The 15550-nt window shown below is 40.5% G+C and overlaps 2 protein-coding genes across 4 annotated transcripts in view; both read right to left on the minus strand.

The window, feature by feature from the left end:
• Positions 1-6764, minus strand: part of LOC111862125 (polypeptide N-acetylgalactosaminyltransferase 1) — a 48172-nt gene extending 41408 nt beyond the window's left edge. Inside the window, exon 1 of one of the 2 annotated variants that reach the window (XM_023847268.2) lies at positions 6598-6764. The gene's annotated coding sequence lies outside the window, so the exon portion shown is untranslated. The remainder of the gene's footprint in view (positions 1-6597) is intronic. The other variant, XM_023847269.2, reaches the window with a different exon arrangement.
• Positions 6765-10315: 3551 nt separating this feature from the next.
• LOC111862122 overlaps positions 10316-15550 on the minus strand; it is a 28684-nt gene continuing 23449 nt past the window's right edge. For both annotated transcript variants that reach the window (XM_023847261.2, XM_023847262.2), the window contains exons 10-12: positions 14867-15025; positions 12637-12772; positions 10316-10576 (exon numbers count right to left, since the gene is read on the minus strand). In XM_023847261.2, coding sequence (XP_023703029.1) covers positions 10514-10576; positions 12637-12772; positions 14867-15025 — 358 coding nt within the window. In that variant the 3' untranslated portion in view covers positions 10316-10513. The remainder of the gene's footprint in view (positions 10577-12636; positions 12773-14866; positions 15026-15550) is intronic.

Genomic DNA, 15550 nt, shown 5'->3' on the forward strand with positions numbered 1-15550 from the left:
TCACACCGCAATTCATTACATTCTCATCTGGTAGCCAGCATAACTCAGGCGATATAGCGACGAACTACAGTCTCAATGATATATGTGGCTAAGATTAGCCGTCGGCACAACAAATGGTTCGATGATTAATCAGTATTATTCGGATTCTATTTTATTACTCTGCTGCATGTTACAGCCCTCACGGAACCATTATCAAGCAGTAATATGCTGTATAATACGTCTAGGGTCACTGAACTCCTAATATGGATCCGTATTTGGTGCAACGCGTCCTACTCTGTAATACAAATTGTGCCTCAAGTTACAAGAAACAAACTCCGTGGCCTGTAGTCCGCAAGCGAACTATACCGACCGAGCGACCACCACTTGCCGGTGAAATTAGTGCAAAATTTGGCGGATTAGAAGGTGTCACGTGGTCTACGCAACGAATCCCCACTGTCGTTAATCTCGGTTTTCTAGACCGGAGCCGCTATTTCCTTAAAATAGCTCCTCAATCATCCTCACGAGAGTGAGCGGACCTCGTTCCAGACCCATTATTTCTCAAAAAATCTGGTAGCGCCGGGAATCGAACCCGGGACCTCTGAATCTGTAGGCAGGAACGCTGACCAATAGACCACATGGGTTGTCTCCTAATGTTACAAGTACTTAAATTTAGTAAAAGTATAAATAGGATATACATTAGGAAATATATTAAATAGTAACAATTTTAAAAAGAGTTAGAAGTATAAGAAATTAAAATTATACATTATCAGGCTTCCAACATTAAATGCCCAATGGCATTCAAAATCCCGTACATATATGACTTTATAACAAAATTATGCAGGCAGCAAGCAGAAGTCATACAAAATCATGAGAATGAGAATGTTCGCAACATCGGACAAGGCGAAGCCCGACACAGAAGGAATAAGAGGCCTAAACTTGGCGGCGGTCAGGCATACGACCGTCCAAGTGACTAAACTGCCGTGGTAGCGAATACTGCTAGAAATAGGGCATAATCTGTTGTACTGAGCCTGGACTGACAGAGGCCTTGTATATATTGTACATAAAAGTAAGAAATAAGTGTGTATTGTAAAACTATGTAAATACAGAGAGTGGACATATTAAAACAGACTGACTGACAAATGACAGACCCGACCTCTCGTCAGAGAGGGCGTTCCACATAGACAAGACAGTTAACTTTCATTCAAAAGAAATATCTGGTCATGAGCCCCAACTGGGGCTCGACACCAAGACAGACAGACTGACTGACCGTAAGTTGTAACATGACCTTGACCTTGACCTTAAATGCCCAATATGATGTAAAGTTACGACGTTAAGTTATAGGTCATATTGATCCACGCTGTTAAGGGTCCACATTGTAGAAGTCATGCGCCCAAGTTTGTTATCTGTTGTGCTGGCGGCTAACCTTTATACATATACGAGTATGTGTATATGTGTTACACAACAGGATGCACGCTGTAAAGATAGTCTCAACGATGTCCTATTCCATGCTGAGGCAACAGATTTTTCTATTTTCTGCAGGGTCCAGCCGACTCTTTGAACCAATGAGCCACGTACAAGATGGTTACAAGGGCAAAGTGGCCGGGGTATGAAGCTGACTACTCATCCTCATTTACGAGTAATTCAGATGTTACGAATGCCTGAATTTGCACTCCCACTACCCTACATGCAGTCATGCAATGGTGCTTAATAAATTAAACGCTGAAGTAACTTTTACTTTCCCATCTAAACCTGGTTTACAAAGTGGCCTCTTTCTTTCTTGTTATCTAACCAGAATGCTATATAATACCTCTCCCACACGAGGTGCATGCTAAGTACTCTGTACACAAAGACAGGCCTCTTCAACAAAAGCATCCGCCACAAACGCACAGTTCACAAAGAAGAAATAACGAACATTACGGAAACAGCGACCGCCTCTGTGGTCTAGTTGTCAGAGTTCTTGGCTACAGATCAAGAGGTCCTGGGTTCGATTCTCGGCGCTACCATATTTTCTAAGAAGTAATAGGTCTGGAACGAGATCCACTCACCCTCGTGAGGATGATTGAGGAGCTATTTTAAGGAAATAGCGACTCCGGTCTAGAAAACCGATATTAATGTCCGTGGGGATTCGTTGCACTGACCACGCGACACCCTCTATCCGCTAAAGTTGGCATTAACTTCGCTAAACAAGCGGCGGTCGCTCGGCCGGTATGGTTCGCTTGCGGGCTACAGGCCACGGATTTGTTTAAGGAAATAGCAAAAATCCACATATATGATATGAAGAAAAAGCAACATAGGTAAAAAACGGCCAATACGTGTAGAACACACCAGCATCTGACAACACTTTACAGTTTCTACGTACATCTCAAATACAAATAATTCTCCACAATAACGCCCTATGCAACCAAGAACAACGGCTTCAGCACCACTTACAGAAGAAACAACACACGTGCGAGATATTAAAAGTAGCAACCTATAATAATGAAGACACAACAAACCTGAAACTATAAATATCTCTTTAGACGTCCGTTAAGTTTCAACATATATTTCAACCACTGACAAAGCTAAAACAGAGTACATACTATTACTTTATATGAACTTAATATAAACATTGGCCGACCGACAGAAATAGTAGTTGAATGGAAATAGAATATCTTATCAACCTGAGACTGGCCAATTAGGCCGATGAATGTAGTTGAATAAAAATATATATATAATTTGTATTTAGGACATGAAATGTCTTGCCCTCTCAAACACTGGGGTCGTGGGTTCGAATCCCACTAGAAGTATGGATGTCTTTACCCTTTTCTTCTGTGTTTATGTTGTCCAGTGTAGGTAGCGGCCTTGCGACAAGACTGATCACCCGTTCAAGGAATCCTGCCAACTGCGTATAAGAACCGTACTTCCAGATTAATAAATCCGTTACATTGCTCCCTCCTTAAGGCTTCTCGTCCTGAGTAGCCTAAAGGTGTGTCACAGTTCTCTTCTTTTCCAAGGGCTGTACTTGCGACGTCTGTGCTCTGTCTTCTCTTGCGGAGGTTCCCTTATAAGGTTCCATTTAGTCCAGGTTCTCACCATTATCCATTTATTTTTATTTGTTTATTTATTTTTTTGTTAGAGCAAAACTGTTCCGAGTGGCCGGTGCTCCTACATTTCCGGTTCCTAATCTGTGCATGATCTTTTCTTTTGTTTCGTTTCGGAGAGGGCCGACCTCTCCACGAGGTCCATTTCCTCACTTTCCGAAACCCGCTGGACGTCCCGTTTGCTCAAGTCACGAAATCCAGCTCTAGGGTCGCCTTGAGGGTCTTGTAGGCCGGTCTTCTTCTTCCCAGAGATGATAGCTGTCTTGAGCCCCACCCTCCGATGCCGATCGCGATTGTCCTCTTCTTTCTCAGGTATAGCGGCCGCTTGCTACATAGCTCATTTGTTTCCCTTTTTCCTTTCTGGTGCGTCCGTGATTTATTCCTTAACGAACTTACTCTCTGGGTTACTCGCTCAACCTTTGTCCCGGTGCAATCCTTTCTGAAGTACGCCTCTCTGAGCTATGTCGCTCCTGAACAGCGGGCCATCCTCCTGCCGGCGACGGTTAATCTCTTCCTGGATTCATAACTTTCCCGGATCCTTCCCTTCGGATTCTGGCGGCGCCACACGGCAGATTCCAATACCTACGCCGTTTCCTTAACCCTCTGACCGGCATCACTGTGGCTTCTTCCGTAGGGACCTCCCGATATTCCGAATCACATTACATTTCCTTTCAAATCCATGGCTTCCATCTTTTCTTGATTAGTTTTCGTCATGGCTAACATGTATTCCAAGATGGCTGTCGAGAGGTCAAATGGCTCCATCTTCTCTGGAAGCTTTCGACGATTCTTGGCAGGCCGTTCTCTCGTATCGGAATGCCCTCAGGGACTGAACTGCGAATTCTTCCTTAGGAATTTCCTGCCGCTCTATTACAGCCTCCTTTTCTCCTGGATTTGGTTCCATTTTCTCTAGATCTCTAGCTTCCCGCTCGGCCATTCTCTTCTCCTCGTAGGCTTTTCTTTCAGCCTCCGTTACAATACCAAGTTTCTTAATCGAAAATTCAACTTATAATCTGCTCATATATATAATTAATTCAGCTAATACAGATTATCTGGATCTGTTTCCGTCCTCAGGTGAAGGGATAGACGCTTACTCTGTTGGGACGAAAATTAGATATCTTCCCGCCCTCACCAAAGGACGGAAACAGATCCAGTTTCCGAAACGTTGTGTTGTTTTCTAGTTTCTAGAGCACCGGAAGACGGACAAAGTCCGAAAACTCAGTAACTCTGAGCATATCTTTTCAAATTTACAATAGCACTTTCAACTTCAAAATGAGTATGATCAGGAACTAAGGATTCGGCTGTATGTATTTCTATCTGCCTAACATCACTGACCTTATGTACATTCAGTAACTGAGAGCAGTTCTTCCAGCTATTCAAAATTTTGTGGGAATCTGCAAGCAGCTCAAAATTCTTAGCCTTCACTAATTTACTTATAGGTTGGTAACCCCTCTTAAAGTCTGTTATTCCTCTACACAAGTCTCTAATGTTCTTGTTCTTACTGTTCATTGCAAGCTCATCAATTTTGTCTCTCAGATATTCCCTTTTCTTATTCCTAAAATGTCTGCTGGCTTCATGTCTTATACTATTCAGATTATCCCAATTTAATTTTCTTGAACACTGTAACCACAGCAATTTGGCTTGTTTCCTTTAATATAATAATTTTGATCACCCTTAATTGAACCATGGCTTATGCTTCATCAGTTCATAATAACCTACAATCTTTATGGATGAAATTTTTATATTTTCTTTAATAGATGTCCAAGCTCTATTAATATCCACTTCAATGTCTTAAGTTTCCAAATTCTGCGAACCCTACCTCATTAATTTATTTCGATTGAACTTCTCCATATGAACTTAGCGCCTTTTCTCTTTACTCACTGTCAGTCTTTCCCTAACCTTTGCCACCAACAGTTAGCGGTCAGTATCATAATCTGCTGCCCTAAACGATCAGACATCAAGTATATTTGAATGCCGTGTCTTATCTATTAAATATGGTCAATTCGATTGTGAGTCTTTCCATCAGGTGATATCCAAGTAAATTTATGAATGTTACAAAGTGGGAACATTGTACTCTGACACTCGGATTTTTGGATGTGCCAAATTTCACTACGCTAATCATTACTAATTTCGTGTTAATTCTCATTCCCAATTGTTTGTCTGAAAATATCTTCCCCACCTACGTTGGCATTGAAATCTCCTAACAAAATTTCCACATTGTATTTAGGGAATTTATCGAATAGACTTTCTAGTTCCTTGTTGAAGCTATCCCTCGTATTATCCATTTCATCCTCCGTTGGGGCATAAACATTCAGAACATTGATATGACACCAGTGACTTCTTGGTATTATGTACGACATCCTATCACTAACTGCATCCTAATATCTGTTAATAATTATGCGGTATATGCCTAAGAAATGTAAAAATAAAAATATTTAGACATTTAAGGCTACATAGGATACATCTTGTCCGCATATTTATTATAAAAAGTAAAGGTGTCCCTGTAACAGGCCCTGAAGGCCGATAGGGTTGTGAGACGTCGATGTTCCCATGTTCCCTTACGCGCCGGCCGTACCTTTACCACCAGGATATTTCCTGATATTTCTGTTCAATTCTGTTTGAGGCTGAGTAGACTCCAGGGTTCTGTTGCGGCTGGAAGGTTTAGGTCAACTGAAAAACCCAATGACCTTATCGGGAACGAAACCCGCGACCTTCCGGCTTGCAGCATAGTGCCCCAACCAACTATGACCCCGCGCGTAACCCTGCATAGTTATTATGTCTCTATTTATTTACTTAGTTATTTGTTCAGTTACTTAAAGGGTACTGTATTCGAACAAAACACAGTCCTTTCCCGCCAATTTAAATTTTATAATATTTATACAACTCATTAACATTCAAAAGGGGAATTCTCCGTTTCATTGGATCCAGAGGTTCAAATCCCATTTTGAATACCCGCCTGTTGAAAAGCATTCACATATTAAAAATGTATTTCAGTAATATATAATTTTTACCCTGTTGAAGCATGAAATTCAACCAAAACACTATTTTAAAATTTAGTCCCTGCCTCATGAAAAGCAAACAACACAATTACACCAATCAACAGGTTAATGCTCCGTAGGGTAATATCGTTGTGAACTGTGAGAATCATACCGAACACATATATTTTGTGGGCAAAAAGCAGATATTCTTAATGTTATAGCAGGCAATACGTATTATAACTATTGTGTTTCAAAGGATTAATAAGCCTAGAGAACATTTATTTTACAATACTTAGTTGTTTATACGTGTTATATATTTGTTTATTCATACGTTAACCTAGAACGCTATGAACTAGTAGACCTGAAGCATGCTAAATGTTTGGATTTAACGCTACATTATCTTAATTTTGCAACACTGCAATCATTGGCGATGTCTTCATCCACAAAGATGTTCAACTATTGTCGAGATAAAATGCGATGGATCTACTGGAAACCCAGTAAGGCACTGTATTCCTGTTCCATACCTCTGAAGAATATGAAACGTAATGAGATGTATTACTTACGACGACGTCTATAGGAAAAAGCTGAATTTGATGGAACACAACGACACTGAACACTCACTCGTGGCCTGGCTGGCACTTCATAATTCGCTTTCACTTACACGTCGCCTCACCTAACACCCGTGAGCACTTTACATTGAAGCCAACCAGTCACTTATTGCGCTCAGGTAGTCATCCACTCCTCCAGGCACGCTCAGCAGGGAGGGAAATGGATCTAGAAGCCGAACAACAGTAGAGCTCAGATATTTAGTTAAAAATTTATAGCTGTTGACCAGACTCTTGATTTATTTATTTATTCATTGTTATTGTTGTTATTATTCACTCGCTGTGGTAAGGAAGAGACAACTTTCATAGGTGGGAGGATAATATTAAAATGGATTTTGTGGACATGATGGGAGGGTGTGGTGGATTGAATTGGTTCAAGATAGCGACCAGTGGCGGGCTGTTGTGTACATGGTAATGAACTTTCGGATTCCATAAATTATAGCCAGTTTCTGACATAGACGAGCGAATATTTAATTCGCAAAAGAACAACGCTCAATGTAAGTATTAGTTTGTTGGTTACTCTTCTTTAGTTGTTCAACGGCGCAACACTCAGCCCATGATCGAAGAGTAGGATTAGTAGTTACAACGAATTTGACCGCCTCTGTAGTCTAGTGGTCAGAATTCCTGGCTACAGATCCAGAGGTCCGGGTTCGATTCCCGGCACCACCAGATTTTCTGAGAAGTAGTGGGTCTGGAATGGGGTCCACTCAGCCTCGTTAGGATAATTGAGGAGGTATTTCAAGTAAATAGCGGCTTCAGTCTAGAAAACCGGGATTAACGGCCGTGGGGATTTTTTTAATTGTAAGAAAAAAAACGTGAATACGAAAGAGGCCTTGGCAATGCCCATCCGGCCTTCTGTAGCACATTCTGGCCGTGGGAATTCGTTGCGCTGACTACACGACACCCTCTATCCGCTCAAGTTCACCGAAAAGCGGCGGTCGCTTGGTCGGTATAGTGCGCTTGCGGACTAAAGCCAAGGAGTTTGTTGTTGTTTGTTTTGAATTTGAAAGGATGTCGAAGGAAGCGGTAGTGACCTAATTTGAGATAATACCATGACACGTAATTGGAAAGACTAAAAAAAACATGAAATATCCACTGGGATAGCCTCTCTCCGAGACAAGATTTGAACCAGGCAGCTCTCGTAAATTTTTTTAATGTCCTAACAGTGAAACTAGTCCGGGACTAACGAGCATTTTTATTCTCACTTAAACTACTATTACTAGAACTAAACTCTGAGACTACGCCCACCGGCGTGTCCCAGCATCTGGTGTCTTGAGCACATTGTTGTCGCACCCCTATCACTATTTACACTAATGCGCACTTGCACTACACTAATTCCAACAGTTTGAGTCTCTTGAGCCTTCTCACTGTCCCCTCGTTGTCAAGAAGCTGTACCGCTTCCACGTTGCTGTGGTCGTGAAGCCGATCTTCGTGCTTCTTGGCTATCCTTTTAATTTCGGCAGTGACCATCCCAATGCCAAGATCCTCGTAAATACACGTAAAGCAAGAATGCTACGCGCTGGAACAGGACGTTCGGCCCATGCATATGGAGGCACAGTTTCTCGTACTTTAGACCTAGACAGCAGACGAACATGCGCTGTTAGTTTCACATTTCAGCACCTTTACCATTTCATATACGAAGCTGGACAGGCCCCAGAGCTGGTCTGGATATGAAATGTTTTTATTTGCACTTTATTCAGTGACGTCAGCAAAACAAACGGTGTGATGTCGAATGACTGGTAAGGCAAATTTGACCCTCATTTGCTCCCTCTGTAGTTGTAGTGATATCTACCTTACTGGAATATTCGTTATCTCTGTTGCTGCTTGATAGTGCCCAATAAAACACTTTCTTCTTCACTTCTTATTTAGTTATACGACTTTTCTCCTGGTTCTGGGTTCCGAAATCACTATCACCGAAGAGGCGTCGATTGAAAGGAAATATTCCTGACTTTTTAATCCATTGTAAGCTACTTCCACTATATCAGTCTTCATATACACCTTTCAAAAAATGATGCCATCTTTATATGCTGTTACAAAATGCCTTGGAGGATTCTTAATATACGATTTGATTTCCTGGCTGCAGCAGGTTTTAAGAAAATGCCCAACGGCTAGATTTGGTGGGTGCTGTGAGGTGGCAGGCAAACATTCAAGGTAAATGATGTCCATATTTCTTGTATGTGAATAGTATCCACCTGAAATTAAAAGAAATGTATTTTCCATCGATGGTTTCACGATGCTCAGGAAGCTCTTAAAAATCTGAGTGAAAATATTAAGTCGAATTCAGTCAGAAGGGTGAGATACTTAAATCGAAACCGGGGGAGTTCCCTCGGTAAGCACTTCCTTCATATCCTCTCTGAGGAACACTAACAGCAGAGGAACAAATACGTTATATTCCAGCTGGACTCATATGTGAAACAACTGTTATAAGAATTCATTTCTCTGCTGAAGTAACTGCTCCGATTTTACGGTTCTCTTTTAGAGCTAATATCTTAGTCTTTCTTTTTTGTCAGAACAACTGTTATGTCTCTTTAATCGCCGTTGAATATTGTCACGTGTCCGGAGCTCCGTGACAAATAATAACGGGTTCAGATTGGATGACTGGATTTATTAATACCTTCGTTTACAATCTCTCTTAATCACAACCAATTATAATGCTATCGCTAATCTTCCCACTCTATAAAACACTAGGACACGCTATCCGTTTCCTAGCAATGGATTTATCAGGTGAGCTATCTCTCAAATCACTATGAAGTCTTCTTAGCATTTCCAGCAGCTGCCAGTTCCGCGGATTCGACCCAATTCTCTTCCAATTCTCTTCTCCCTGTAATCTTTTTCTTTTTGCTAGTGGGGTGGGACTAAGTCCCTTGTCCTGCGGCTACTTCTGGCCTATTGTACCAGCCCCAGATGATAGGTGAGGGTGATCGTGGAGCAATTGATTGAATGAAGATTGGCAGGGGAAACCGAAGTACTAGGAAAAAACCTGCCCCAGCGTCACTTTATCCACCACAAATCCCACTTGACTAGACCCCGGGATCGAACCCGGGCCGCCGCGGTGGGAAGCCAGCGACTAACAGCTTGAGCTAAGTGGCCTCCGTAGTCTAGAGGTAACGTTCCCACCTCATGACTCATGGTACGCGGGTTCAAATATCCGACGGAGGTCGTCGAATTTTTAAGGGCGGAAAAATTCAGGGAACAAGTCCTCCAGGAGGGACTTTAAGCTGTGTATCCCGTGTCGTAACTTTACGGCACGTAAAAGAACCTCATATCCCCAAAGGGGATCACTGAGCCAAATTCCAGGACGTTTCCCGCCCAACAATAGTCTCTAAGGCCTCTGATAGATGGGGGAAGCATTATAGATACCGCTAAGCAAGTGGCCGAACTCGCTTGCTCGGCAGGACTGATGGTACGCACCATTTATCGGTAGGGTATAGAGACTGGTAGAATATCATAGAGGGAAGCACAATAGATCAAACTGGTCGCGGTGCATGGGGAAACCCACCCTCTCTAAATAACTAACTAACTAACTAACTAACTAACAGCTTGAGCTATGGCGCGGCCCTTTCTGTACTCTGACAACTACAGCTTATATACAAATAATTATTCACAAAGCCTGGAATGTGAGATGTCAAAGAAGTTCATCACAGAAGAGCAAAATTAAAGAAGATACAACACAATCTGAGGTAAATCATTCTTTTGTTTATTCCACATGAACACAACACAAATACAAGGCACATGTTAGATACACACACACACATAATTTACTTAATCTTACTGCAAGAACATAAATAGGTAAAAACAAAGGTAGCTCTTAGAAAAACCAGCTGTAACTTGAAGATGTGGGCACTTTCTCCATACAAACCCACAGGGTGCTTTTCTAATCCCCACCAGTGAAATATTGAGATATATCATCACGGCAAATTGGACACGTGGCACTGCACTGCAAACAAAAGATGAAACAAGTAAATAACATTTTTATATTAAATCAGGTTGTTGATCATCTCTCAAGGTGGATGCTATTACACCCGAAGTTGTGCTGTAGTACTGTATTTTGGATATTATTGTTATGGGCTGTTATGGTGTGTTCATGCAGTATACATCTTGGGTATAGGTTGTGAGATATCTTACAACCTATATCCAAGACGTATACTACATGAATTATTAACACATCATAACAACCCATAACAATATCCAAAATACATTACTATAGCACAACCTTGGGCATAACAACATCCACTTTGAGAGACGTTCAACAACATGGCTTCCAACAGATATTCAGACAATAAGGAAAACTCTGAATATTATGTGAGAAATTTTAACATCATGTTCTACAACCTTAATATTTGTTTTACTAATTTTAATATTTTTATGTTTTAATTGTATATTCAGTATTCAGTATTGAGGGGGTGGGCTTCCCCATGCACTTAGACCAGTTATTGGTCCATTTTCAATTGTATAACTTCCAATTGTATTCCCATGGGTTTATCTCGTAATATGATGTAATTCCAACATATTATTCATCTTTGATAAACATTACATGCTAATACTTTTAATACAAATTCTTTATATACTCTTAATATTATTGAGAAGGTGAATATTGTAATTCTTACATTCTAACTTGGGCATAACTTTATAACACGGACATGTTGCTGAGGAGTTCAATAACTTCAGCTGTACAATCATAATACTGTCTGATGATTGTTCCATGAGGACTGAAACATGTAGTGGTAGAAAATAAAATTAAATTCAATCTGAGTATTGACTGATTGTAAAATCATGTTTGTTATGTTGATGGAAACCTTACCTTGCCATATATTTGTGATACATAACAGGATGTGCACTATGAAAACAGTCGGCACCTAAACTATGCAGTGTCAGATGTTAGGATGACTGATAAATTGGAAAGGATTTGGGATGAAGCAGTTGAAACCTAACTGTGGCATTATCCCAGCATTTGCCTGGAGGAAATGAGGAAAACCATGAAAAACTCAGTCAGGCTAGCTGGTGCCTGGTCAATATTTCAAACTGACAACCTCCCAGATACAAGTCTTGGGCATTATCTTTGGACCAGGAGCTCTCAATCTATGTGATGCCATGACCCCCTAAAATATTACATAAATTGATGTGATTCCCACTGTGCCAATGAGTGAAAAGTGCACTTCTGCACATTGTTGCAGGTCTCTGTGAGTCTGTAAGGTTACACCAGGATCTGAATAGCTTTAGAGTATCACTGGCAAAGAGTAAAATTATGAAGCTCCTCAGGATATAATTTTTTCCCACCCTCTGTCTTACATTTATATCCACTCTTCAATTTAAAGTTTTCCTTCACTTAACCTCCCATGTTTCCCAGCCCTTAGTGCAAGATGGAGTACTGGCAGGGAGAACAGAGGTGCTTGGAAAAATCTTACCACAGTACCATTATGTCCACCACAAATCTACACAGAGTACCCAGGAACTGAGCCCAGGCCTCCACAGTGAGAAACTGGCAACTAACAACCTGGCCTACTGAGTGAATACCTTATAGTTACACTGGAACCTCCATTTAATGTTCTACAACTTAACAATAACTGTCAGTTAATGTTCAGTTTTAATAATCCAAAGTCAATAATCTCATTGTCAAATGTCCTCCATTTAAGATTTTCATCAATTTAGTACACAAATCAACTGATCCCCAAAGAAACCTAAACTGGGAGTTTAACTGTACTGCAATGAATGTATGAGGGATAGACCTTCTCGGCCCTTGAACCGCAACCTATTATTTAACATCTAATGCACATGCTAATATGTACGTGCACATATGTCTATGGGCAGGTGAATCTTCAACAGTTTGTTCTGACACCCTTTGTACATGTTCTTCCTAGAGAATGAGACCAGTTTCACCCCTGTATAAAAGAGGTGAAACTATTTCATGCTTCAGTCTTTCAGAGTTCAGACAGGAGACCAGTGATTCAATGAAATAAAAGTGTGATACACACAAAGCAGTAATCTGTATAAACTTACCTTAAGCCACATATCAATACACTCTATATGAAAATGATGAAGGCATGGAAGAACTCTGATCATCTGTTCTGCTTCAAAATCAGACATACAAACAACACATGATGTATGATTTAGGAGGCAGGAGTCTGTGTTGAACCTGAATAAAAAATCACATTATCAGCATTACTTAAGAACTGGTTCAATAACTGTATAAAACTTGAGGTAAATTTGCTTCTGTACTTAATTAAGCATAATATCTTAAAGACATATGTGTGAGTGGAGGTATAACATCACAGCTTTTTAATCTAATCAATAGATTGTGGTTGCTTTATTCCCAAGGAAAGACTCACAGTACCAATGGGATATGGAGAAGGTGGGGTCCAGAGCTAGTCTGGATGAAATGGTGAAGAGAGAAATCTTCCCTCCCTTGGCAACAGAACTCCAGCTCTCCAGTTGTCCTGCATGTAGTCAAAACACTATACTGAGCTACCTCAGCTCTGAATTTTAATTAAGTTATGTATGACTAATGACTAGTTATCCAAAATTTATGTATCTAAATAATGAACAGATTACTTAATTTGAACAAGTTTTTTTTTTTAAATTTATGTCACTGCCTTTGAATGTGGTTGCTATTAAAAACAAAGTAACTGTGACTCTATTTACTTCTGACTTCTGGATATGAAGAACAAATTAAGACATATACAAAAATTTTTTAAAGATCTGTGGTTGTCACAATGATTAAGATTCTACTACGTAGAAAGCGTCTACAATAGAGATGTACAAACGACATACATGGCCAGTTCCACATTGTAGCATTGGAACCTTAGTTTTTAAGTTGGCATTCATATTTATTAACCTACCATGCTGAAAAAATTTAATGTATTTTTTAAACATTTTTAAAATACTTTTAATATTTTATCTTTTATCTTATTTTGTATCTCCTAGTTTAATTGTAACACCAAATTGAGGTAAAAAAAAATTACGTTAGTATATAATATGACACGTTGCACTGGTATGGATCCATCAGTAGTTCAATAACTATAAATATTCCTATATATAACTGTCTGATGATGGTCTTGTACAACCGAAACAGGTAGCAGTAATAAAGATAGAATTGCAAAACATTAAACTGAGTATATTTGTTGTGTTGACAGTTAACATACGAGGGGGGACCCAAAAATAACCGGAACCGACCTGTTGCGCGCGCATGCTTTGTAGTTACGAGTTGTGCTGCTAGGTGGTGTTAGCTGGGGGTCTCCCACGACTGTTAGTGAGCTGGCGTCAGTCTGAGTTAAGTGGTTTGTCTGTGGTGCTCTGTTGTGTGCGTTCCTGTTTCAACCCTTTGGCGATTAGTGAGATGGCTGACCAGAAGGAACAAAGAGTGTGCATGAAATTTTGCTTTCTGTTAGGGAAAACTGCACTTCACTCTTCAAGTGGCGGCAAACATTCACGCGGTTTTCTCTTTGGTCATCTCCGAGCAAGCGAGGAACAAATTTTGCAGACACCCGTCTCATGTGCAAACCTTCGGTTAAAATTCGCTGGACTGTGCTCCATGGGATGTTCATTTCCTCAGAAAGTTGGTCAATGGTCTTTCGACGATCTTCATCAATTTCACGCACACTCTTTGTTCCTTCTGGTCAGCCATCTCACTAATCGGCAAAGGGTTGAAACAGGAACGCACACAACAGAGCACCACAGACAAACCACTTAACTCAGACTGACGCCAGCTCACTAACAGTCGCGGGAGACCCCCAGCTAACACCATCTAGCTGCACAACTCATAACTACAAAGCATGCGCGCGCAACAGGTCGTTTCTGGTTATTTTTGGGTCCCCCCTCGTATATCTGGAACGCACAACAGGATGCAACCAAAGAAGACAGACATGTAAACTACCTGTACAAAATATAGGATTATGGTTTCCATAGCATAGTGCATTGCGTACATTCCTTAATTATAGAAAACAAAGTCTTCCAGTACTAATGCCATATGTCACTTCGATATTTACAGATAACATGTCTCTGGCAAGCTGTCAAGAGGTGCCTTGTCACTGTTCTTGCAAACTCACTGTAACTCATAGAGCGGACATTACATTACATTTTTATACACAAAGATGGATGTAAAGATGGGATTAGTAACTGTCCCCAAAACAATGAATTGCTTTTCCTTACACTGACCTGACCTAAGAAAAGAATCCTGCATGCTTCTTACTATTACACCAACTGAAAATATAAGTGTAACATGATGGCTTACTTGTATGATGGCAGCTGATCAATTTCCAAATCAGACAATATTCCTGGCCTTTCTGGTTGTAAGAATTCTGTAGAAAAGTAGTCGTCTTCACTGTCATCTTCCTGTGTGAAATGTGGGCTTCTCAGCACTGCCTCATCATGCGGCTGTGGAATCTCTCCGCTGCAAACAATGACAAATGTAACTGAGTACATATTGATCACTAGAAGCTTATAAGCTTCTCAAAAGGGATGGCACAACGGTACTGTTCTACTTTTATTTTGGAGGTGATCAGTTCGAATCTCAGCCAGGGCACTGGGCAATTTGCAATCATACTCAAAAATTTATCATACAGTTTTATCTGAAGCAGCGAACTAATCTTAACAGTAACACCAGCACCACCTGTATGAAGATTATAATCCTTGGCTGAATCACTAATATGATGAAGGTTTTCCATTGCATTCCTCATTGCTTCCAAGTAAATGCCAGGACTGCTTCCTTCCAAATATTTTCAATATAGCACTCACCCCACCACTTGATGCTATATAGTCTAGATACTGACAGAGTAATAAAATAACCCATATATATATATATATATATCCTAGGCAAGAAAGACTTCTTCAGTTCAGAATGAGAATCTGGAAGAACCTGAGAGTTGAGGTTACAAGAATTTTCTCTATAAGACCAATCATTTTTAACTGCAATCAC

This window comes from Cryptotermes secundus, unplaced genomic scaffold (genome assembly GCF_002891405.2).
Source record: "Cryptotermes secundus unplaced genomic scaffold, Csec_1.0 scaffold718, whole genome shotgun sequence".
Classification (NCBI taxonomy): domain Eukaryota; kingdom Metazoa; phylum Arthropoda; class Insecta; order Blattodea; family Kalotermitidae; genus Cryptotermes; species Cryptotermes secundus.